The following is a 22,479-nucleotide window of genomic DNA, read 5'->3' as shown; positions in this document are numbered from 1 at the left end:
GAGCCCACACCCTGCCGTTTTTGGAGCCCACAGGAAGGGACCAGGGCCACGTGAGGTCACAACAGAGTCACCCAGGCTCATGGGAAATACACGATGATTGTTTCCCACGAGAATAACCCCATTCTAATGCAAGAGGAACGAACACAGAACTATGCGGCTTTTATGAGCGATATTCACAAAACATTTTTAAGATCTGGGGAAATTCTTATGACTTGTTTGTTTTAAAGACAGCTTGATTCTTGACTGTATCCTCTAAAAAGCCTCTGGGAAAAGAAAGCTAGATAGAAGAAAGTATGTAAAGTGGGATGTGTGGTTGTTATGGATGGAATTATTACCCCCCTCCCCAAATTCAGACATGGAAGTCCTAACCCTCAGTAACTCCAGAGGTGACTTATTTGGAGAGAGGACCTTCAAAGACATAATCAGGGAAACTGAGGTCATAAGGGTGGGTTCTAGTCCAATATGACTTACATCCTTTTAACCAGAGATTAACACACAGAAGCACCCAGAGGAAAGGCCCTGTGAGTCCCGGATGACACAACCACTGTGCCGCAGGGAAAAGCGACCGTCTGTGATCCAAGGAGAGGCCTCAGAGGGAGCCAGCCCTGCTGACACATCGATCTTGGACTTCCAGCCTCTAGAACTATGAGAAAAGGGACTTCTGTTGCTCAAGGCAGCAGTCGGTGGTGCTCTGATACGGCAGCCCCAGCCAACTATTACAGTATTCCTCCCGTTATTTCTCAGTGCTCTGACGTCTCATGTGTGACAAGGGGCATCTGGCTCAGCGGGAGTGGCCACATAGTCCCCTCTTCTCTGCAGGGCAGCCAGAGGTGTGCCGGGGACGCAGGGCGAGGGGGTGAGACGGCATCACAGTCACACGGCACATGGCCAGGAGGCCAAGAGTCAGACCTGGGACACGCTTGCCGCTCTGCACCTCGGTGGCCACGTGGGGCTGGTGGGGATGCACGAGGGGGGCATTGCGCTGGCACTTACTACCTAAGCTTCTCTCTGGGGAGGGGGATTCTGCCCAGGTAGGGAGAGGGCAATGGCATCGGCTGAGGCCACAGCAGCGGGGGGCGTTCCTGCGTTTACAGAGACCTGTGTCAGGGCAGCTGCCCACGGGAGGCAAGAGGCGGGTCTGCACTGTCCAGCTGGCCGTCCAGCAAGGCTTCTGGACGGGGTCACCTCTGGCCTGGGATGGGGTCGGCATAGGGGACGCTAAGCATGTAACACAGCCTCAGGCTGGGCTGGATCAGCCCCTCAAGGAGGCTGCAGGAGCGACCAGGAAGGAAGGCAGACGGGCTGGACTGTGGCAGCTCAGGGGGCCGCGTTCCAGCCAGGAGCAGGCACAGGGAGGCTGGGGATAGGAGATGCTGCTTGAACCAGACAGATTTCTGAGTCCATGGGGCAGCAAGATCAGTCACAGGGCTGAAAAGAAGGTAAAAGAGACAAGGAAAGAGACCGGGGCGGGGGGCACGTGACCGCATGGCAGCTGCTTGAGGGAGGATGGGCAGGGGACAGAGAAACGCAGAGCTGGGGGTCAGGGAGACGGCGCAGCGGCCGTGAGGGAGGCGTGGGCTCACCATGGACAGGTAGCACAGGTGCTGACAGATCTGACACCTCCTCTCCGAGGTCTCCAGCTGCAGCCACTTCCGAGGCTTTTTCTTCCCGTCGGGCGCGGCACTGCTGCCCTCGTGGCTGCCGTAGCGGGCGGAGGAATGGAGGCCGGCCTCGAACAGCTGCCGCCGCTGCCGCAGCTCCGTGTCCCTGTCCAGATACACGAGGCTCAGGGCGCCGAGTGGCTGGGCCGCGGGACCTCAGGGCCCAGCTTCCCCACCTGGGGCCTGCGTACGAAGTTGAAAGGCCAGACCACCCCCAAGGGCTCTCGGATGGCCGGGCCCTGCCTGCGGTGAACCTGGGGCAAAGCGCCCAGTGCCAGCCAGGGTGCCCCCACGCCCAGGCCAAAGACGGACGTGACAAACTATCTGCCGACGTCGGAATCAGAGGGTCAACACGCGCGTGAAGATCGTGTGCTGTCCAGCAGCTCCGCTGAGCCTCTGCAGGTCACACGGGAAGCCACGCAAACGGTCACTTCAATTCCTGCCCCGTCTGCTCCTTCCCAGGGCCCTTCCTCGCTGGCGAGGGGCACCAAGGACCCGTGAGGCCAGGGGTTCAGGAGCCCCCTCCTGTCCATTTCCACAAAGAGGGTGCACCTCCTGCAGCATCGGCACCCCGAAGTCTTCGCCCACTGGCCAAGCCCCAGGCGGGCCCTGCAGCTCCGAGCCGGTGGCCGGCGGTTTCCCACAGAGGATGGGCCGCACCCCCATCCCGCCCGGCCTGGGCCCCGGGGGTCCTGTGTTACCTGAGCTCATCCAAAAGGGCTGAGATGGTACTGAGAGTGGGACCGTTTTCCTTTTTCGCTTCCGCTTGTGCGATCTGGTAGAGTAACTTCTCCATGGAGAATGGCTTAGCTATGTGGCGACGCTTCATCTCCTGCAAGGGGCAGTCACGTCCCTTTAGGGCACAATTTTCAACTCTAGGCAGCCGTCAAGGGCTTTCTTTACCGGGGAGGGGTCGCTATCTGAATTTTCAAATGTTGAATTCCATCTGGATTCAAAGCAATTGAAAACTGTACGACAATCGTGTCTCCCTGGAGAAAGACACCAGACACCAGGTACTCGTGGCTCCGCCAGCGGAGAACTGTGTTTGCCTTAAACACCTTCAGTACTGACCTCCCAGTACCGCAGAGGGTCAGTGACAGAGCTTGACGACTTTCATGATACAGTCAACCTCTAACAGCTCTCCCTCTCTAAAAAAAACTCTCAGCCAACTCAGGTTTCCAAGACTCACTTTGAAATTAAACATTATCTACACACAGACACACGCACAGGAACGCGTGCCAAGGGCCGCCTGCCTACCTTGGCTGTCTCGAAGCCCATACTCGTCCACTGGGTGGTGGCGAAGTGCACGGTCTCAGAGACGCTGTAGCCGCAACACACTTTGGACACAAAGGATCCCGGGAAGCAGACGACAAACTGGCCGCTCTGCTGCACCGTCCTGTGCACCTTGATCCCCTCCCTGCACAGCACCTCCGGGGAGATCTGTGGAGACGAGGGCTGAGCAGTGCGCCCACAAAGGGCCACCCTCCTGGGTGCCTCCCTCCCACCGTCCGGAGCCCTTTCCGCGACAGCCTGCCGGCCCACCTGCCCTCCAGACGGGGCATCGGGACTTAAGCCTGCTCCAGACACAGATTACGTTTTGTATGAAAGATGTTTTGTTTCTCCTTTAGAAAATAAAGAGACGTAACTCCTAAACAAAGGAGGAGGAAGTTCTAAACTGATACAGGCCCAAGACTGACGACGATTCAGGCAAAGGCATGGCCGCTGTGAGCGCCCCGTGTCCCCACGGGCACTGACCGGTTGGACCGGGATCCGTGTGCACAGCACAGGGGCTGCTGCTTACCTTCTCCGAGCCAAACCTAGAGTGAGGCGGGCCCAGAGCGAAAGGAGACCCAGGCAGGGTCAGCGGAGGCCGGAAAAGCCTTGAGCTCAGGTTGTCAGAACACAATTCTAGGCTAAAGAGGTTCCCAGCAGCTCAGCAGGCTCGTGACTGTCTGAAAATAGGGTCAGCAGCCGCTGTGCTTATCCCTGAGTGAGCCTGACCAGAAGCCCAGGTGGCCCAGTCATCCAGCTGCCCAGCCCAGCCCAGTCGCCATTTACCAAAAAAAAAAAAAAAAAAAAAAAACCACCAGGCCCGGAAATAGAGTCAAAGGTCCCCCCGAGCATGAGTCCTGTGTCCTGGGCCATCAATCAGAGGAATGCACTTTACTTTGGTTTTCATAAGAGAGGACATTTTGCTTATGCTGGATCCCTGGAGGACTGATTTTTCATTGTCCTCTTTACCTCTGAGGGGCAGGTGGACAAAGAGGGTGAGCTCATGAAACAACTGCGTTGGCCCTGCCACCTGACGCAAGCCCAGTCTCCACCACCATCTTGGCCCCCGTACCATGACGTTGCTCTCGAGCATCTGCAGGCCGGGGGTGCCGTTGGCTTGCAGCAGGGTGTGCACCACGTCCTCGAGCTTGTTCTCCTCCTCAGCAGGAATGCAATACCTGGGTGGTTTGGAATCAGGGCAGAAGGGGTTGACAAGGACCCTCTGCCCGGGAGCCCATCCTCCACGCTCCCCCAGAGATGAGCAAACAGCAGCCTGGAAACTGGCCTTGGGCGCAGGAGGGGAGGTGGGCCTGCTCGTAAGCGTCCCCAGGGTCTCTCCTCCCAGGGCAGCTCTGCAGCCCCTGCAGCAGACAAGCATGCTCATCTTTTATATGCAGATCTGACCTAAGCGTGAGCCAAAAGTCTTCAAACCAAAAGCAGATGTTTAAAAGCCCCTGTAAATAAGATCCAGACACAGCCGCACGCTCAAAAGCCTCTCATGAGCCTCCCAAGCTGCGATTATCGCTGGGCTGGCACCTGACACTCTTCTGTAGCAGACAGAGGACGCTGCAGGACCAGGATTTGGTGTGGAATACACAAGAGACACGCAGGACAGCCAGCACCACGAGGGCCTGCGTCAGGTGAAGGGAGCGGCCGCACAGGGGCTGGGGTTCCGACAACACGGACCCCGCTCTGGAGCCAAGGAGCTCGGGAAGATGGTGGGAGGAAACGCGGCCCGAACTCAACCAGAAGAACCTGGACCCTCAGTGCGATCCCAGGGCTCAGGAGAATGGGAACTGCCACTTACGTCCCAGGAGGACCCAGCAGGGACGCACCTGCCACCTGCGACTCCCGAGATCCTGGTGCCGGTGGTCAGCACGCGAGGCAGGCACCTGCAGCCTCCTCCGGGCCCCCTCCTCTGGGACCTCCCAACCCCGCCGTCCACAGGCTTCAGTGGGACATCTGACACCCCTGGAGCCGTGTGACAGGTCTTCAGGCTGCCCAGGCCTGGTGGGGAGGGTTCAAGTCCTGACTTCCGCTGCCGAGTGAGAGGAGGCTCTCACCACATCCAAGGCTCTTCTAAGGGCTTGTTATTTCAATGCCAACATATTCTGTTACGGATTTGTGATTTAAATCCAGGGTTTCTAACCTCAATCACGTGTTTTAAGAAAAACCACACACCATGAAGTTCTCTGATCCTATCCGGCCGCCTCTCTATCCCCCATCAGTGAGGTTCCAGGGATTAGTTTTCACACAGCCCACAGAACCTAGGGTTTCCCTGCCTCTCGCTCAATGGGCCAAGCAGAACAACGACCACTGGGGCCACGAACTTTCACCCCATCACCGTGCGGGGCGCGGGCCACGTCACTCCACTTTCCGATGAGGAACCAGGGTCCGGTGGGGCCCGTCACAGGCCTGCGTGGGACCCTGCGACTCTCAACGCAGACTGGCTGGCGCTGCCCGGCAGCGTCTCCGTGGGGAACGGCGCTCAGGGCTCAGTGGCTCCTGGAGGAGAGCACGTACACCCACAGCGTCCACGCGGCCAGCCGCCCTGCGCAGGACCGTCCGGCTGTCCACCCTCAGCTCTGCCCGAGACCCCAGCCCCACCGCAGAAAATCATCCACAGGGCCTGCCCGCCTCTACACCGACCGCCACTGGCCCTGACACAGCCGGAAGGCAGGGCGAGTCGTGATGGCCAGGCTGCTGCCGACACTGGCTCCTTGGAGGGAGAACATTAGTTCTAAGACTTTGTTTGTCTTAATAAACGATGCTAATCACCCCATTAGGACAATAAACACAGTTAGTGTGGGATGGATGCGGTGCCGGTAGCCCATGAGACGACTAGACATCTGATTATTTGCAGTGATTTCCCATCTGCCGTCGTAAACAAAGGAGCTGAAGAGCCAGCTCGGATCAGGGCTGGTGAGCCTTACAGTTAGGGATCACGCCTGGGAACCGGGCAGAAGGCTTCCTGGGAAACAGACAAACTCGTGAAATCTCCCACGGCAGAACTCCACTTCCAGTAAGACCTACTCTCTTCTCTGCAGTCGGTGGACTGGGCACCACTCCCGGCCAGCTTTCTGCTGTACTGTTTCTGACCCTGCTATGAAACGAACTCCTGGAAATCAACCACCACCAGGGGAAAACCTCACAGGAGAAAACCCCCGTATTAGCAGCAACTGAGAACAGATGCATCACCTGAGCAAATTAAAATATTCTCCACCAGCTCGACTTCTAACACAGCTCCCCAGGCTGATATGACACGGAACACGGGACAAACTCGCAAAATAAGCCCTCCAAGGCTGTCAGCCATCAGTGAGTGCGAGGTGGCATCAGGAGGCCTGGGGCCGGTGTACTCACCAAATGCAGTCAGCACCAGTGTGTAAGTAGTCAATGTAGGGAAGGTGGTTTTGGTCTCGAGACCAGCATGAGGTAGAAAAGACCATGCCAATATTTAGCCAGGGAATTGTCACTCCTAGAACACAGGGGACAGGGCAGGATGAAGACCAATGTCTCAGGGGGACAGCAAGAGAAATTGCATCTTCTCCCCAAACCAGAAAAAGAAATGGGATTCAAAACCAGACAAAACCCAGTGATTAGAAGGGACTTGCTCTTTCCTGCTTCTTACACAGAAACCAAGATCACGTGACACAAAACAGTCGTGGAAGAACATCTTAACTAGTGACTTTAGGCAGGAGGCAAGATGCCCAAGGAACACGACCACGACTGTTGTCGACTGGCCACCAGCCAGGAAGCGGGGCCCCTTTGTTCGGGGTAACCCCTCCCCGCCAGCGTGGGGTCACCCACGCTGGTCACCTCCTCCAGGGGCCCCTTCTTCCCACAACACCCAGGACAACTGGTTTCCCTCCCGGCTGTGAGGCAGTAGCCCCACAGAGTCAGAACGTTAGCTCTGAAATTGGCCAAGGTGGAAAGCTGGCCATTACTCATCTGCCCAGCTTCCAGATCTGCGATTTGGTTTACTTTCTGCATTTTTACTGACTTCAGCCATGATGCTGACCCCTCTCTCTTCTCTAACAATCCCAGTTCTCTCCACGCGCCGTGCGTGCACCGCAGTCCCCTCCCCTCCAGCTCCTAAAGGGGCGAGCTGGGTCCACAGCCACCCAAGGCAGGCTTACCAGGCACAGCACCAAGGTGACGCAGGATGGAGCCTGTGTTATTGGGGAGGACGGTGAGGTTCCATCCGTGTCTGCAGAGGAAAGCACAGGAGCGTCACTGACGGACGTGGAGGGGCACTGTCCAGTCCCCAGGACACGGGCAGGAGCGTCCGACGTTACCTTGAAAACGGTTCTGATTTTCCCACCGGGAAGCCGCTGCCGTGGGTGTTGGTGTCCACCTTGCCGCAGTGCACGGCCACATGGCAGTCCTTCTCCTCCACGAGCCTCCAGTACTCTTGCTGCGGGGAGAGGGAGGGCTGTCAGCACCATCTCGCTACCCGTGGCCACAGGGCCCAGCTCAACTCAATGATGCGAGACGAAGGGACCATCTTCGCCTAGAGCAACAGCCACTAGGGAGCAGGGGGACGGGGCTGCAGACACACGACCGCACGCCCACGGTCACGGCGGCCACGTCCATAGTGGACGACTGGATAAACACAAGGTACAACGTCCACGGAACACGACTCAGCCTCAGAAAGGAGGGCAACTCGGACACGCGACAACACGGATGCACCTTGAGGACTTCACGCGAAGTGGCATAAGCCAGTCTCAGAAGGACAAATACCGTGATTCCACTCCTGTGAGGTACTCAAGACAGTCAAAGTCGGAGAGAAAGAAGAGCAGCGGTGTCACGGGCTGCGCAGAGGGAGGACGGGGGCTCAGTGTTTAACAGGAACCGACTTTTAGTTTGGGAAGATGGAAAAGTTCTGGAAATGGATGGTGGTGACGGTCACAAAACAACGTGAATGGACTTCAGGGCCACTGAACTGCACTTAAAAATGGCTAACATGGTAAACGTTAAACATATTTTACCACAATTAAAAATCATTTATACGAGGGGCTTCCCTGGTGGCGCAGTGGTTGAGAGTCTGCCTGCTGATGCAGGGGACATGGGTTCGTGCCCCGGTCTGGGAAGATCCCACATGCCGCGGAGCAGCTGGGCCCGTGAGCCATGGCCACTGAGCCTGCGCGTCCAGAGCTTGTGCTCTGCAACGGGAGAGGCCACAACAGTGAGAGGCCCGCATACCGCCAAAAAAAAAAAAAAAAAAAAATCATTTATACGAAAGGGAGGGAGAAAGCGATAACAGCAAAGGGGCTGAAGACGTCCGGCCACCGTCCGTAGGTATAATGACCACAGCCCCAGGCAGGCGTCTCAGCAGACACACGCTGCACACCCCCAATGAGTGGGCTGCACGTGAGGGTCGGACCCCCAGGCTGTGACCCAAGCCACCGAAACAGATGGGGGAGGGATGGGCATGACCTAAACGACTGCAGGGCAAGAGGGGGTCAGGACGTGCTTTGCTAACAGGTGAGAGAGGTTCAGTTTCCCCCCTCACTGTGACTCCACTCATCATTCCAGAAGTACAGCATCACCCACCCCTGCTTCCTGGAACCCCACTTAAAGGAGGAAGCCTCACCCACGAGCCCCCGGTGTCAGCCATCACCCCGCCGTGCGGCTCCTGCAACAAAACCAGCCTGGGGGCGGCCAGCTGCCCCGCGCCAAGGAGGAGGCCGACAGCATTAAATGCCCGGGTTCCAAACAGCCGTCCTAGCAGGCAGCGCATGACGGAGCAGCACTCTGAGGGGACGGGTTCAGGCCAGTCCCACCTAGACCCACACCAACCTCTGCTGGGTGAATAAAGAGGCAGGGGAGGAAGGGGGCCGTCTGCTACGGGGTGGGGGGGCCACTCAGGCTGGTGACACCGGCCGAGGAGAGGGCCCAGGCTCTCTGCAGGATCTAGAAGTCAGCCAGACTTAAAGGGTGGAGTTTAGCATGTCTTCCCTTTGTGTTTAGATATTATACAACTGTTAAAGCGAAACCTGGGCTTCCAGAGAGAATTAATTCCTGAGTAGGAAGCGACGGACAGTGACAACCCTACCCTTTGGGACGCCCGACAGGGACCTGTGCTTGTAAAGCAAAGGCCTCTTTTTCCACCTCTGGTGTTCAGCCCCAGAGTCGCGTTCCTTTCCTCTGACGTTTCTCCCACAAATGGCACAGGCACTTGGGAAGCAACTGTGACGGCCACGTGTCGGAGAATCAGGGCACCGCTGGCGTCGCGGTAGATGGAACGTGGATTTGGCAGGGCCAAAGGTCAGGCCACTGGGTGGTGTTCACAGATACCACCCAGGGTACAGACCCGGGGCCTAAAAGCAATGACGGTGATGCCAAAATCGAACACGGAATTCACCAACCTGGGAAACCAAGGCCTGAGCACCAGGGCGGGACCTCCTGGGCTTCTGACGGCTACCATCAGAGGCGGGGTCCCACGCGGCACAGATGCAGGGGACCAGGTGTCCTGGTGACCCAGACTGTCCTGAAAGGCCCACTCCCGGGAAACCCAATCAAATCAGGGCCCGGGGGCTTCCCTGGTGGCGCAGTGGTTGAGAGTCCGCCTGCCGATGCAGGGGACACGGGTTCGTGCCCCAGTCTGGGAGGATCCCACGTGCCGCAGAGCGGCTGGGCCCGTGAGCCATGGCCGCTGAGCCTGCGCATCTGGAGCCTGTGCTCCGCAACGCGAGAGGCCACAACAGTGAGAGGTCTGCGTACCGCAAAAAAAAAAAAAAAAAAAAAACATCAGGGCCCGGGCGCCCTGGTGGTCAGCACGGTTTTACCGAGAGGAAGAAGCACGTATCTTTGAAGAAAAAGATGTGCTCTGAGACCAGCTGTTCACCAAAAGCCAGGCTGCAGTCCGCATCACTGCATGCTCCGCCAGCAACCGCCCTGAACCAGCGAGAGAAGTCGGGCCTCTCCCTGCACAGGCCCACCTACGTCAGCATCCGGGCGCCCCGGGCCACGCCTCACACCGAACTGCTGCTCGCCGGCCTGGGCGCAGGACGCACTTGCACCTCTCCAGCCTCACGCAACTCAGAAGCACAGAAATGGCAACCTGCCAACCCCGTTAAATGAAAAACAGGAGAGAGCAAAGAGCACAACTGGGGTTTCAAGGGATTCCAAACATTCTCTCGCATAACACGCACCCGGAGGACAGGGTGAGCAGGGCTGAGAGGCGGTCAGCTGGGCGGGGCCCGGCTGGGGCTCTCCCCGGGCCGCAGCCTCAGCTCCAGGGGAGTCAGGGCGAAGCCGGGGAGGCTCGCTCTCTCCACTACACCTTTGCTGACCCTGCACAAGTTGGGGTCGGTACGAGTTGAAACTTCTGGCTGCCCCCAGCACCCAGACGACGGGCTGAGCGTTCACGACCCCTCCGCCCGCCCGCCCCCAGAAGGCCCAGGGGCTCCATCCCTGGCTCCGAGCGGAGTGGGGGCCGGGACCGCCCAGCTCACGCACCTCGATTTCAGCTGGTGCGGGCTCCTTGCTGAAGCACATGTTCATGATATTTCTTGCTGTTCGGTAAAAAGTCGTTAAAGAAACAGACCTCCCCTGAAAAGAAAACAAAAACAAGAGTCAAGCGTAAGAAACAAAGAAGAGCCAGGACCCCAAAGCAGGCCACCTCGTCACAGGCCCCTGTGTGACGCATCCCTGTGACCGGGGGCTGGGCCACGTCTTGAGTTGACACGAGCAGAGGCGGCGGAAAAACTCCCTGAGAAAGACCCTCGGTGCCAACAAAGGAGTCGGAGGACCCCTGGCCATCCAGCGCCGGGCCAGACCCCACCCCCAGCCAGCAGAACGGGGTCCCACGGGAGCCCTGGGTGCGCTGCAGGGTGCCCTGCTGAAAAGCTGCTTTCACTCCCTGGAGCAACGGGTGCAACGTGGCAAGGGCAGGAGAAAGTCTGTGGCCGGGGGGGAACCAACAGCATCAAGTCAGACACTGGCTGCACCTCGGGACCGGGGACCCCGGGAAAGAAACTTGGGCGACGCCTACACCCACCCTGAGGGTCCTCACGTGAGAACCGGCCAGATGAGCAGCCTGGCCTCGTAGATGTGCAGGGGACAGAAGGATCCGGCCCTTCTCTGCCACGGAGCCACTCCCCGTCCCCCACGCCTCCCTGGGACAGCACACAGGCCCTTCAGATTATCTAACGTCCCCTCCCCACCCCTGCACGCCACCCCTTCCTGGGAATGTTAGCAAGGGCAAGCTCACTGGGGTGACACATGGCGGATACGCTTTGTCCTAAAGGCAAGCCCTCCACTCATCCCTCACCAGGCATGCTCACCCCCTGACTGTGGAAGTACTTACTGAGCACCTACTGTGTACACGCCTGGTTCTAAGGGCTGAAGATAGAGCAGTGCTCAAAACAGACAACGTCCCTGGCCTCGTGGCGGCCTGGGGAACTCTGACTCACACAGAACAGCTGGGAGGTGGCACTAAGTGCGAGGAGCCGAAGCAGAGGGGCAGGGCCGCAAGGCAGGTGCTCAGGGAGGGTCTCCCTAATGAGGCGATGCTGGAGCATCCCCGTGAACAGAGCTGCAGGTCTAGGAAGGGGGCAGGCCCTTCTTGCCTTTGGAAGGACAGTCAAAGCACTCCGCTTGCAGACCCTGCCCTTTGCCTTTACTCTTTAGCTCTGTAAGTAGCGTTCTAACTAAAAGACTGCTGCGCAAGTCCAAACCTCTCCTGACGTGCCGTTCGTTACACGATAAAATTCCAACTGCTACAAGGAACCTGATTTTGTGTCAACTAAAGCAAGGTGCCTGTAATGCAAGGCGATGACACCCAGCACACCACAGTCACTGCCCCCAGATGCTGAGGGGGCTCAGAACCTGCAGCCTCGAGCTCCCGGCCCCTCGGCGCACAGAGGTGCCATGGAGCTCTGTCACGGCCACCAGACCGCGGCCACAGCTGCGGAGACCCGACCCTGGCTGGGTCCGGTGACAGGAAAAGCTCTAGGCAAGCAGGCATCTCTCTCCAGAAAGGAGGGCAGGACTCAAGCCTAGGAGAGAATGAGAAGCGAGGCAGAGGGTGGCCAGAGGTGGGACCTCGGAGCGGGGACTCAAAGGGAAGAGGCCGAACTCAGGGCAGAACCGCAGATGCCCGACGCGTCTCCAGACCAGGCTCGTGCGGCGGGAGCGTGACCACCAAGGCCTCCACGGGGCCCACCCCACCCCGGAGCCTACGGAGCAGATCGCTGCCGGAGCGGTGCAGTGGCAGTGCCCAGTCTGTGCCCCCTCCCAGCCCGGGTCCCCACCGCCCTGCAGACACAGAGCCAGGACGCCACCGCGCTCCCCAGAGGGCGCCTCCTCAGAATGGCTGGGCGGTTACGGGATGCGGCAGAAGCAGGGAGCCTCCCCGGGAGACCCGTGATGGCGGACAGAAAGGAGCCGGCAGAGCCGAGCTGGGCAGGCTGGGTGGCAGTGGGGGCGTGTCCGTCAGGAGCTACAGAGGGCCTGGCCCCGACGGGCAGCCACTCCAGGATGGGGGTGTGGCTCCCAGGCTGCACCCCTGGCACATGGGCACACATGTGCGCACACAAACCCATTTAATGGACAGGAAGCCCAAGGCCACGCGGGCAAGCGACTCCCCTGGCTGGGCGCCCAGTAACCTCGACCGGACACCCAGCCCCCTGCAGACTGCAGGCGCCTCTCTGTGAGAAACGGAGCCAGAGCCGACTGCCGGGTCTCGGGAGCCTGATGCAGCGGACCCCAGGCCCGCATGTGCTCCCGAGGCCCCACGCCCAGGCCCCGCCCGGGGGCCCTACCTTGTATATGCACTTGTGGAAGTCGCTGAGGATGCCTCTGTCGTCCTCCTCCTTCACCACCTCCTTTTCCTGAGCAAAGAGTCGCCGCCGCCCCGTCTTGAGCTGCGCGGGGCCCACCTCCTTCAGCTTGCTGCGGAAGCCGTTCCTGTGGGCCACGCCGTTAATGAGCCCGTTCTTGGGCTCGAAGCGGGGCAGTGGGTGGAAGCGGTTGTAGTCCTGCTCCGTGTGGCCCTCCAGGGGCCCCTTGCGCCTCTCCAGGCTCTCCTTCTCCATCAGCACCTCCTTCTCCAGGCGCCGGTGCTCCTCAGGGGACAGGGAGTCATAGGAGAGCAGGTACTGGCAGTAGGCCTCCTGCAGCTTGGCCAGCCGGTCCTGGGCGGTTTTGGGGATGCGCAGCATGTCTGCTAGTTTGTTCCATTTTTTGAGGTCAGTCACTTGCTGCATGCCGCCCATCTCGTTAATCAGCCGGAAAAAGCAGGCCAGGTCGAGCTCACAGCCTCCTGGGACAGTGAGGGAGGAAAACACAGGGACAGTCAGTGAAAAGGCCCATCAACAAGACCATCCTCCATCACCCAAGAGTCCATGGGTGCCCCGTGCCAGAGATGCCGCCAGGCCCTGGGGTCAGAGCAGCAAACAGAACAATCTAGTCTACAGGGAGACAGGGTTTAGACCATCTTGGGCACTAGGACGATAAACAGAGCAGGACAGGCTGAGAGGCGGCCGTCTTAGGAGGGTGGTCAGGGCAGGGAGCCCCGAGGAGAGGACACTTAGGCAGAGGGCTGAATGGAAGGAGAGACGGCAGAGCAGATCCGCGAGGAGGACGAGTCCAGCGTCCCCTGGAGCAGGGGCAGGGTGCACACGTCTCACACCCCAGGAGGCAGGGTGATGGAACAGGGCATCCCGGCTGGGGCTGGCAAGGCTTGGGTAGACAGTCCCACCCAGCCATACCCACGAGCCAGCGTCACCCGGAACAGCTGCGATGTCGGAAAGTGTACACACGCAGCACGTGTTGTCACTCCCAACCCCCCCACACCCCCAGCGCACGCGCACACGCACACGCACACACACACAGTAACTTATTTTCAACCCCCTCCCCCAGGATTTCCGGGCAGCAGGCAGCACGCACCTCGGGGCAGGCGGTGGTCTGTCCCTCAGCTCCTCCCATCACCACTCACACAGAGGGCTGCTTATCCCAGGTGTATGGGCTCGTTTTCACTACGCCCCTTGATCACACTGTACAAAGCATGTCAAAACTCAGATGTGTCTGAATGCCCGCCAAGTGACTCTCTCAGTGGGACCTGGAAAATCAACCTCCCTTTGGCCAATAAACGGGGAAGAAAATCTTCCAGAATAACCATCCACTGGCTGTTAGGAGGTAAATACTCCACAAAACGGTAGGTGAGCAAAGTAAACATTAAGAACGTTTAGCTCTTTAAAGGATGGGGATACGTTTATGTAAGATAAATGAACGGAAAAGCAGCGGGACTCCTGAGAGCAGCACGTGCACGCTGGCGGCCGGGCAACTCAGGGCTGCCTCAGCCAGGGAAGGGCGAGCGGCAGCCCAAGTCCATCTACTGTGCTGGTGGGACGCTGGCGCTGGCTGTGGTCAGTGCAGTGGGGGCCACGTCGAGGAGGAAACTCGCCCCAACCCTGGCCGGGAGGGGCCTAAAGCCCAAGATTCCAAGATGCACTCCAGGCCCTGCTCTCAATTGGGGCATCTCCTGGGGCTGCCCACACACCACCCGGACGTGCCGAGGTGAAGAGGGATGGGAGTTACCCCAAGGGGCTCAGACCACAGGCTGAACAGAAAGGAGGCAATCACTGTTATTCAACAGCACGGAGAAAACTGACCCAGTACGTGCAAATCCATTATTTCACTCCTCACCTGCTATCATCAACCCGTTCTCAGGACCACGAGGATGCTACGTGACAAAGTGCTGCCTTCCCAGAGAAGGAGCAGCTGCTCTGTGGACTCTGGGAAATTCCTTCAAAACTACCAAGTCTCGGGCTTCCCTGGTGGTGCAGTGGTTGGCAGTCCGCCTGCCGATGCAGGGGACATGGGTTCGTGCCCCGGTCCGGGAAGATCCCACATGCCGCGGAGCAGCTGGGCCCGTGAGCCACGGCTGCTGAGCCTGCGCGTCCGGAGCCTGTGCTCCGCAACAGGAGAGGCCACAACAGTGAGAGGCCCGCGTACCACACACACACACACACAAAACTCCCAAGTCTCTCACACTGCAAGGAGGCTGAGCTCAGAGCCACAGCCTGAGGCCTCTGCGGGTAACGGTCCAGCTCAGCTCCTCTTCTGGAAGCTGACGACGCTTTACAGCTGGGCTAACAGCAACGGGTGTGAACACACACACCACAGTGTCAGGTCCTCGCGGCTTCTGGTGCCACGGGAGTCAAAGTTAAGGAAACTCACTCTGAACGGAAGATCGCTCTCTGCCCTCATGACGTCACCTGAGCACACCACCTGTCCCCAGAAGACCTGCCGTCCCCCCCTCCCCCAGGCAGGCTGGGGGACCCAAGACGTCCCACTGCAGCCCCGACTTGGTGAGGCTCTTGGTCACCCTCGCAGACAACGCCAAGCTCCCGAGAGGCTGGCACCTCCTCAGCCTGTTCCCACAGCCCTGTGTCACCTTCGACCACATCCCAACAGTGGACCACAAACCAAGAATTCTTTCAATTTAAGTGATTCTCACCTGCTGAGAGTAATAATGAAACCTCTATCTTACAAGGAGCCCTATCTTACTGCCAACTCTTGACACCTAAATGACCGATAATATCTCCTCTGCTCCCTGCCTTTAAAAAGTTGTCCTCTCCAACTGGAGGAAGGACATGCCCTGTTCCTGTCGAGGGTCTAGAGCCAGAAGGGAAGCACGTGACTCACCTGGCAGACCCAAAAGGAACCCCACTCCGCAGAACTGCTCATCCCTGACAGAGTGAGTTAATCCTGGAGGCTCAATAAGGGGAGAGGAAGAGGGAAATGCGGATTCCAAGAGCCATCTGTGGGCTCTGCCTGGGGGCCAAGGGTCTTCACAATAGCTGGGTGTATGTTCACAAAAGCAGTCACCAAGGAGAGCTCAGCTTCAGTGCCTGCTCTCAGAAGTGTTCCCGGACCTGTGGGCTCCACGAGGGCCCAGTAATCACCAGAAAAACTGAGATGCAAGGACAGATAAGCAGACAGAGATAAATGGGCTGAAATGTACCCCACCCACAAGAGTCATATGTTGAAGTCCTAACCTCGGGGCCGCAGAGTGTGACTGTATTTAGAGACAGGGTCTTTAAAGAGGTAATTAAAGTAAAATGAGGTCACCATGATGGGTCCTAACCCAATATGACTGGTGTTCTTGTAGCAAGAGGAAGGGACCTCAAGAACGTGCACACACACCAAAGACCACGTGAGGACACAGCAGAAGGCGGCCGTCCACGAGCCAAGGGGAGAGGCCTCAGGAGAAACCAACCCGGCCAACACCTTGCTTTCAGATTTCCAGCCTCCAGACTGTGAAATAACTTCCTGTAGGTCAAGCCTCCCAGCCTGCAGAACTCAGGTAAGGCAGCCCCCAGCAGACAAATGCACGGGGGCAGCGTTCCTGCCCCTCTCGCCGGACACCACTCTGGCCTCAGCAAGGCGGCCCGCAGCTCGGGGCAGCAGGGGTTGCCGAGTGTGAGAGCGGGGGTCACAGGACCAGCCCTCCATCTGTCCTGAGCACCCCGCGCCTGCAGAAAGGGGGGCCTCAGACTCCTCCCGGGCCAAGAAGGGCCTGGAGAAGCTTAAGCTGGGGCAGACACCATGGGATGGGGGGGGGGGGCCTTACCTATGAGTGGGAGCTCGTCCATGGTGATGCCCTGAGATCTGAGGTGCTTCTTGATGCAGGCCAGCCGCTGCACGTTGGGGCCCCAGCGCCGACCCAGCTTGTGGATGTGCTGGATCTGCGTGACGAAGCGCATCTCGTCGTTGAGCTTGCACTCGGGCCGCCAGTCCGGGGGCGGGATCACCCTGCACATGCCGTACTTCTCCACCTGAGGGCGCACCGACTCGATGTAGACGAGCGGGTCGTGGAACTCCTTGGCCGACGGCCGCAAGACGGGGATCTCGTCCATGGCCGCCCACCCGGCCCTGCCAGCCCCCTTCTCGGCCTTGGCCGTCGCCTCGTGCGGCCGGGGCAGGGGCTCCGATTGCGAGGTAGAACGATTTTCACAGGGGGCGCCGTCCGGCTTGCCGTGTGCTTGTCTGCCCGGCGGGCCCTTGCCGGCCGACACCCGCTTCGGCCGGTTCCTCTCCAGGCTCCGCTCGGGCACCTCCTTCTTCCCGTGGCCGCCAGGCGGCACCTTCTCCGCGGGGGCCGGGGCCGCCTTCCTGCCGGGACCCTCCGCAGCACCCGCCTCCCCCTTCATCTTCTTGGGGGGCGACTGCGGCTTGTCGCCCGGGGGCGCCTCTTCCAGCCTCCGCTTGGAGTTCCGCAGACCCTCCCTCAGCTGCCGCCCCCCGCCCTCCTTAGTGCATGACTTTGGGTTCAACCTGCCACTGACCTTGAGGCCATTGACGGTGTGCCCGGTGGACTTGGACGCCCCCCCGAGGGATAGCACCTGTTTTCGGGTTTTTGCATTGCTACTTTCAGTTTTCCCTGAGATTGTGTGGTTGACAGCTGAACTGGGCTTGTGGTGATTAGGTTTGGTTTCCTTGACCAGTTCCCTCTTGGCTTTGGTGTATGTGACAGTCCCCTTCGTCACCGTTGCAGTGTACTTCACAGTTTTGGACGGTGAAGGTCTGACTTCGCGCATCTTTTTGGCACTGGCTGCACTGGTACCCAGAGATGACATTCGAGTGACTCCGCCGACCTTAGAAACCTGGGAGGAGCAGAGGGGGAGAAGGGGAGTTAGCACCTGTCAGCGGGCACCGCCCCACGCCCGGACTCAGCGGCTGGCGCCCGCTTCTGGGAGGCAAGGCAGGCAAAACACACAGCCCCGAAGCCAGCTCTGAGATACTCGCTCTCAGGATCTCCGCAGGACTAGGGGCCCATCCTTCCGCGCAAAAACACCAGCCAACCTGGGTGCTGCCCAGGGGGTCTCCTGGGTGTGTTGTAACATGCACGTTTGCCGTTTGAAACTAGATGTTTCCCAGTGAGGACCCTCAACGTGCCTGCCAATCCCCTGCCACGAGTTAATAACAACAGCCGACAGCAAGGTCTTGCTGGTAAGGGGGCAGACGCACAGACGCACGCCTGTGCCAAGAAAAGACGTGGCTGCAGGTCTTCCTGTGCTCCCTACAGCAGCATGATCTGCCCGCAGAATTTTAAAATCCATGCTCAGTAAGTAAAAAACCAAACAAAAATGCTACGGAAACAAAGGAATAAGAGCGCTCACGTGGCTCAGGTGCCGGTCCCGTGCCATGCCCAGAGGTGTAGCCGTCAGCCGTGGGCGTCTGCCAATCAGTCACCGTGAGACGGGCCCCAGGGCACCTCACTGGATACACCTCGCCTCTCTGATGAAGCAAAACAGGCCCGACCCCTTCTGCACAGACGGCTCCCATTTCCCGCCCCTACAAGCGTCCACATTCGGTCCTACGGGAATTTGGTGACCAATCAGCCTCTCTTCACAGCCATCTTACAGCTTGGACACCACAGTAATCTTGTGACACACAAAGGACACCCTCATGTATTAAAAGAAGCCAGCGAGTGACAAGGGTGGACACCAGAAAAGCACTGATTTCCAAAGGATGACAACGGGCCCAGCGCAGGAGCTGATGCGGACACCGCTCCGGTGCGGACACCACATCACAGCTCTGCCTCTCAGTGGCCTCTGACATGTCATTTACCATCCTGGGCATCGAGTTTGCACATGCAACCAGGGATACCAGGGTTACCTGAGCAACACCACCTCCCCAAAAGGCAGACTAAACATTATACACGCTCACCGGGAAACAGAGCAGAAACAACAGCTGCCTTTTCTCACCAATGGGCCCAGAGAAGAAGGTGACCAAGAGGAGGACCTGGGCTCCCCAGCTGGGGAAGCCATGTGGCACCTAAAGCAGTTCATGCCTGTCCTGTCCACACCCGACGCACCCACCCCTGGGACCAGGTCCTGGAGGGCAGGGCCCGAGTCTCAACGACCTCTGCACTAGGCCCAGGCCCAGCCCAGGTCGCTGGGCCCCATCCCCAGAGTCTCCCATCCAGTAGGTCTGGGATGGAGCCCGAGAATCTGCATTTCTAATGAGGTTCAGGTGATGCTGAGCCTCACCCAAGGACCTACTCTGGGAGCCACGGCAGCAGACTACTAACAGAAGGTTACGAAAACAGAGAAAGGAGAGAAGCCCCCGGACCTGTGTTTCTTCACTCGCCAATTACACGCGGTCCAATGAAAGCCATGAATTCTTGGTGTGAGATTGTGTTCCATGAGCCAAACCCGGGGCGTTTGGTAACCAGGTTTCTGGGGAGCCAGCCTCGACTTCTGGGCTCAGTGAGGTCCCAGACCCCACTGGGGAGGGAGAGGCCAAAGAGAAGGCCCAGGAACTACGGCCTGGATGCACCCTGCCGGCCACTTGAGAATGAAGCAGGACTCAGAATGAGCAGGTGGTCTAGAATACGTAACAGGAAATTTTAAAACAAAACCAGAACAGAACTAGCAGCCTGGCAACAAGAAATTAAAAACAAATTTATAAAACCAGGGGCAGGGGCAAAGACAAAATTTCCATGATAAGTACCACTAATTTGGAATAGGATGTACAGTGGGGAATGCAAATATCCATTGACTAAAAACAAAACAAACCATTTAGAAAAACTAAAGGAAACAGTAAAACCCTGCAGAGGCTCACAGAAAGAGTTTTCCACCAGCAAGATGCTCAGGGATCTGCATCTTCAGAGAAGACACCCCTCGAAGCCCTCATTCTGTGGGGGCTGCTCCGACTCTCACCCAACTTACACATAAGCAGACGCAGGGCACCGTTAATCCCTTCTTGAAGATAAGGATCGCCAGCAGAAACGGCAACCACTGCACAGTGGACACCACCAACCAGCTCCTGCCGGCAGAGCCCACCGCCAGCCGTCATGTCTTGCTGAGGTTTAGGTTCAGTGCCTCCCAAACCCGGGAGCCCAGAGAACCCCTGGGGAGCTTGAAAATAATGCTGATTCCAGTCTAAAGCCCTCCCCCATCCAGATTCTGACCTAACCGGTGAGGATGCAGAAAGGGGCTCAGTGTGTGCAAGTCCCCGACAGCTCTGCGCTCCCCCGACACGGCTGTGCACCTGCAGGAGGCCGGGAAGCCAGGCTTCCACTCTCCCAGATTCTACCTGGAGGAACGGCGCAGGGCCCCGAGTCAATCCAGTCCGGCTTCTCGGGGCCACCTGATCTCCTGCCTCACTGTCGTACAGGAAATTCCAAATTTTCACATGGTGGAATTCTGCATAACTATTTCACCATCTTCAATGGCAAAAAGATCGTCTTCTTATTTACCTATTTCTATAAACACAGACGCCTAGTCATTGGCCTGTGCTTGCCTCCAGGGTCCAATGAGTAATTGGTACCAAAGGAGACACAGCTATGGACCGAGGCACTGTCTCACCTTCACACTGGGCGTCTCCCCAGCCACCGCTCTATTCCACCATGGAATAGAGCCCAACACTGTTTCACCTCAACACGCGCCCAGGTCACCTGGCCAGCCCACCACACGGGCCTGCTCTCAACTCTACACATCTGGAGGAAGTGCTGACACGGGGAGAGGGGTCACTGTAATTCACTGGAGAATCAACACGCAGGAGGCGGGAGGCGGGAGGCAGAGCCCTCTGGGGGGCAATAAAGGCCCTTCAGCTGAATAACTTAACGTCTCTTCAAGGTGTTCCTTCTCAGCTCAGGTGTGGGCTTCTGACGTTGCACCCCAAAGCTGTCACCCAGCTCTGCAGGAAGTGGGGTGTCTTGACCCACCACCGCCCACCTGGCACCTGTAGCTCAGGTTACCCCTGTCGCACAGACATGAAGCGGTCCTCAGTTCAACCAGAAAGTCAACTACCAAACTCCCATTTCCCACTAGAGGGAGTCATTGAGTCGAGTGGCTCTGCCCATCCTCTCAGAGCAGCAGCAAAGGTGCCCAAGAGAAACACTATTGGTTGGGGACAGTGTATTTGGACTTTAAAATTCAAATTAAATAGCAAAAGAGCCTAAATGAACAGAGTCCACTGGACAGGCAGCGAGTTACAGACAGGAAAGGCAGGCCTGCTGGTGTGGCGGGCACCTGGAAGTTAGTGAGCAGAGGCACACGGCTGACGCAGCCCTGCTCTCCGAAAGGAACACCTGGTCCTGGTCGGAGCCCCGAACCTTCCCAAAGCACCTGCCCCCTCCCCTCTGCAGGCCACCTGACCCAGTCACAAGCACCACGTGACAGAGGCGCAGTTCAAACTCCCCGCAAGACCTGATGAAGAGCACGGTCAGACCTTCCACATTCTTCTAGCTGAGGCGAGTCTCTCCATTTCTCTCTGGATGCCCATTTTTCATTTTCCAGAAGGTTAAAGAATACGCCTCACTCTTCGGTCTGAACAGCTCGGCCTCCTCTCTCCATCCGACTAGGCCAAGACTTTTTCCAGCTGCCATACATTTGAGTGTGAAAACCTCTCCTCAAAGGTGCCACAGCCCAGCAGACCCTCCGCCAGGTGTGTCTGCCCTGCCACACAAGCTGGTGGTTTTCTCCCTCACGTTACGGCTCAGCCTCAGCGCAACAGATGAGAACGGGAGGTGTGCCAGCCGGGGGCAGCCTCACCACCCACGTCTTCCACATCCTGGCTTACCAACCACACACAGTTGTCTGCAAAAGCCTCTTCACGACACGCTTGGAAAACATCTCCACACCCTCTCTAGGTGTAAGAATGGTTGTTTCTCCATCCTCAATTTGTTATTTTTACTGCGCATTACGTATGTACTGTTCTAAGGAAGCACTCGACACCTACCACACATCCGAATCATCACCCAGGGCAGCTGCAGGGCTGCTACCCATGTGTGGGTGTCACCTGGCACACCTGGAGCCTTTGGGAGAATAAAAGCTGGAGGATTAGGGAGGCCCCTCACACTGAGTTCTCATGCTCTGAGTCTCAAAGGCCGGGGCTTTTATGAAGCTGAGCACCCCACCCAGCACCGTGAGAGGCAAGGTCCCAGCAAGAAGAGTGAGCTCTCGGTGCACTGGGGCCAGCAGGGCATGGTCACTTCTCAGCAGCACCCCTACATAGGGCATCCCTCCACCCTGGCAGCTATACTTCGTACAATCACTGATCTTTTCTTTCAGGCCGACAGAAAAAAATTAATCATATCTGACATTACAGATCCGAGTATTCTCTGGGCCTCCCATCTTTTATGCAGTTGAAAAGATGAAAGGTCAGATTCTAATCACTTGCATCAGGCCATTACAAAGGAATCTACAATGGGCTTCTATTGGTCTTTTTTCTTAGAGTACTTAACTAATGGGATTTGATGGTATCAAAATTATCCTTTCATTTCTCACAATGTCCCTGGGAGAAGGGTTGGCATCATTGGCTCCAAATGAACAATAAGGCTCAGGAAGGTTAACTATTACAGCTTAAGTCTCGGGTGAAGGTCGTGGTCAGAGCCCAACTAGACCTGGGAGTCCTGGGTCATCCCACCCGGCTGGATTAGACAGGGGAGGGAGGGCAGGCAGGAGGGGGTGGGATGGGGATGGTTACACCCCACCTGCAAGACCTGAACCCAGAAAGCCAGCCAGGCTCCTACAGTCACTCAGATGACAGTCTGCCCTGCCACCCAGGTCTCCCCTCCATCTTCTAC

General features: G+C 58.0%; 1 protein-coding gene across 11 annotated transcripts in view; it reads right to left on the bottom strand.

The window, feature by feature from the left end:
• JARID2 (jumonji and AT-rich interaction domain containing 2) overlaps positions 1 to 22,479 on the bottom strand; it is a 242,835-nt gene that overhangs the window by 6,607 nt on the left and 213,749 nt on the right. For 10 of the 11 annotated variants that reach the window (XM_033863847.2, XM_033863846.2, XM_033863842.2 and 7 more), the window contains 10 exons: positions 16,516 to 17,548; positions 12,701 to 13,200; positions 10,395 to 10,487; positions 7,229 to 7,347; positions 7,070 to 7,140; positions 6,294 to 6,408; positions 4,006 to 4,111; positions 2,919 to 3,101; positions 2,363 to 2,493; positions 1,584 to 1,767 (listed from right to left, as the gene is read on the bottom strand). In XM_033863847.2, the coding sequence (XP_033719738.1) occupies positions 1,584 to 1,767; positions 2,363 to 2,493; positions 2,919 to 3,101; positions 4,006 to 4,111; positions 6,294 to 6,408; positions 7,070 to 7,140; positions 7,229 to 7,347; positions 10,395 to 10,487; positions 12,701 to 13,200; positions 16,516 to 17,548 (2,535 nt within the window). Of the gene's footprint in view, positions 1 to 1,583; positions 1,768 to 2,362; positions 2,494 to 2,918; positions 3,102 to 4,005; positions 4,112 to 6,293; positions 6,409 to 7,069; positions 7,141 to 7,228; positions 7,348 to 10,394; positions 10,488 to 12,700; positions 13,201 to 16,515; positions 17,549 to 18,064; positions 22,383 to 22,479 lie in introns of those variants that run through there. The other variant, XM_033863851.2, reaches the window with a different exon arrangement.

The sequence above is a fragment of the Tursiops truncatus genome, chromosome 10 (genome assembly GCF_011762595.2).
Source record: "Tursiops truncatus isolate mTurTru1 chromosome 10, mTurTru1.mat.Y, whole genome shotgun sequence".
Classification (NCBI taxonomy): Eukaryota; Metazoa; Chordata; class Mammalia; order Artiodactyla; family Delphinidae; genus Tursiops; species Tursiops truncatus.
This window is presented reverse-complemented; position numbering and strand designations above follow the sequence as displayed.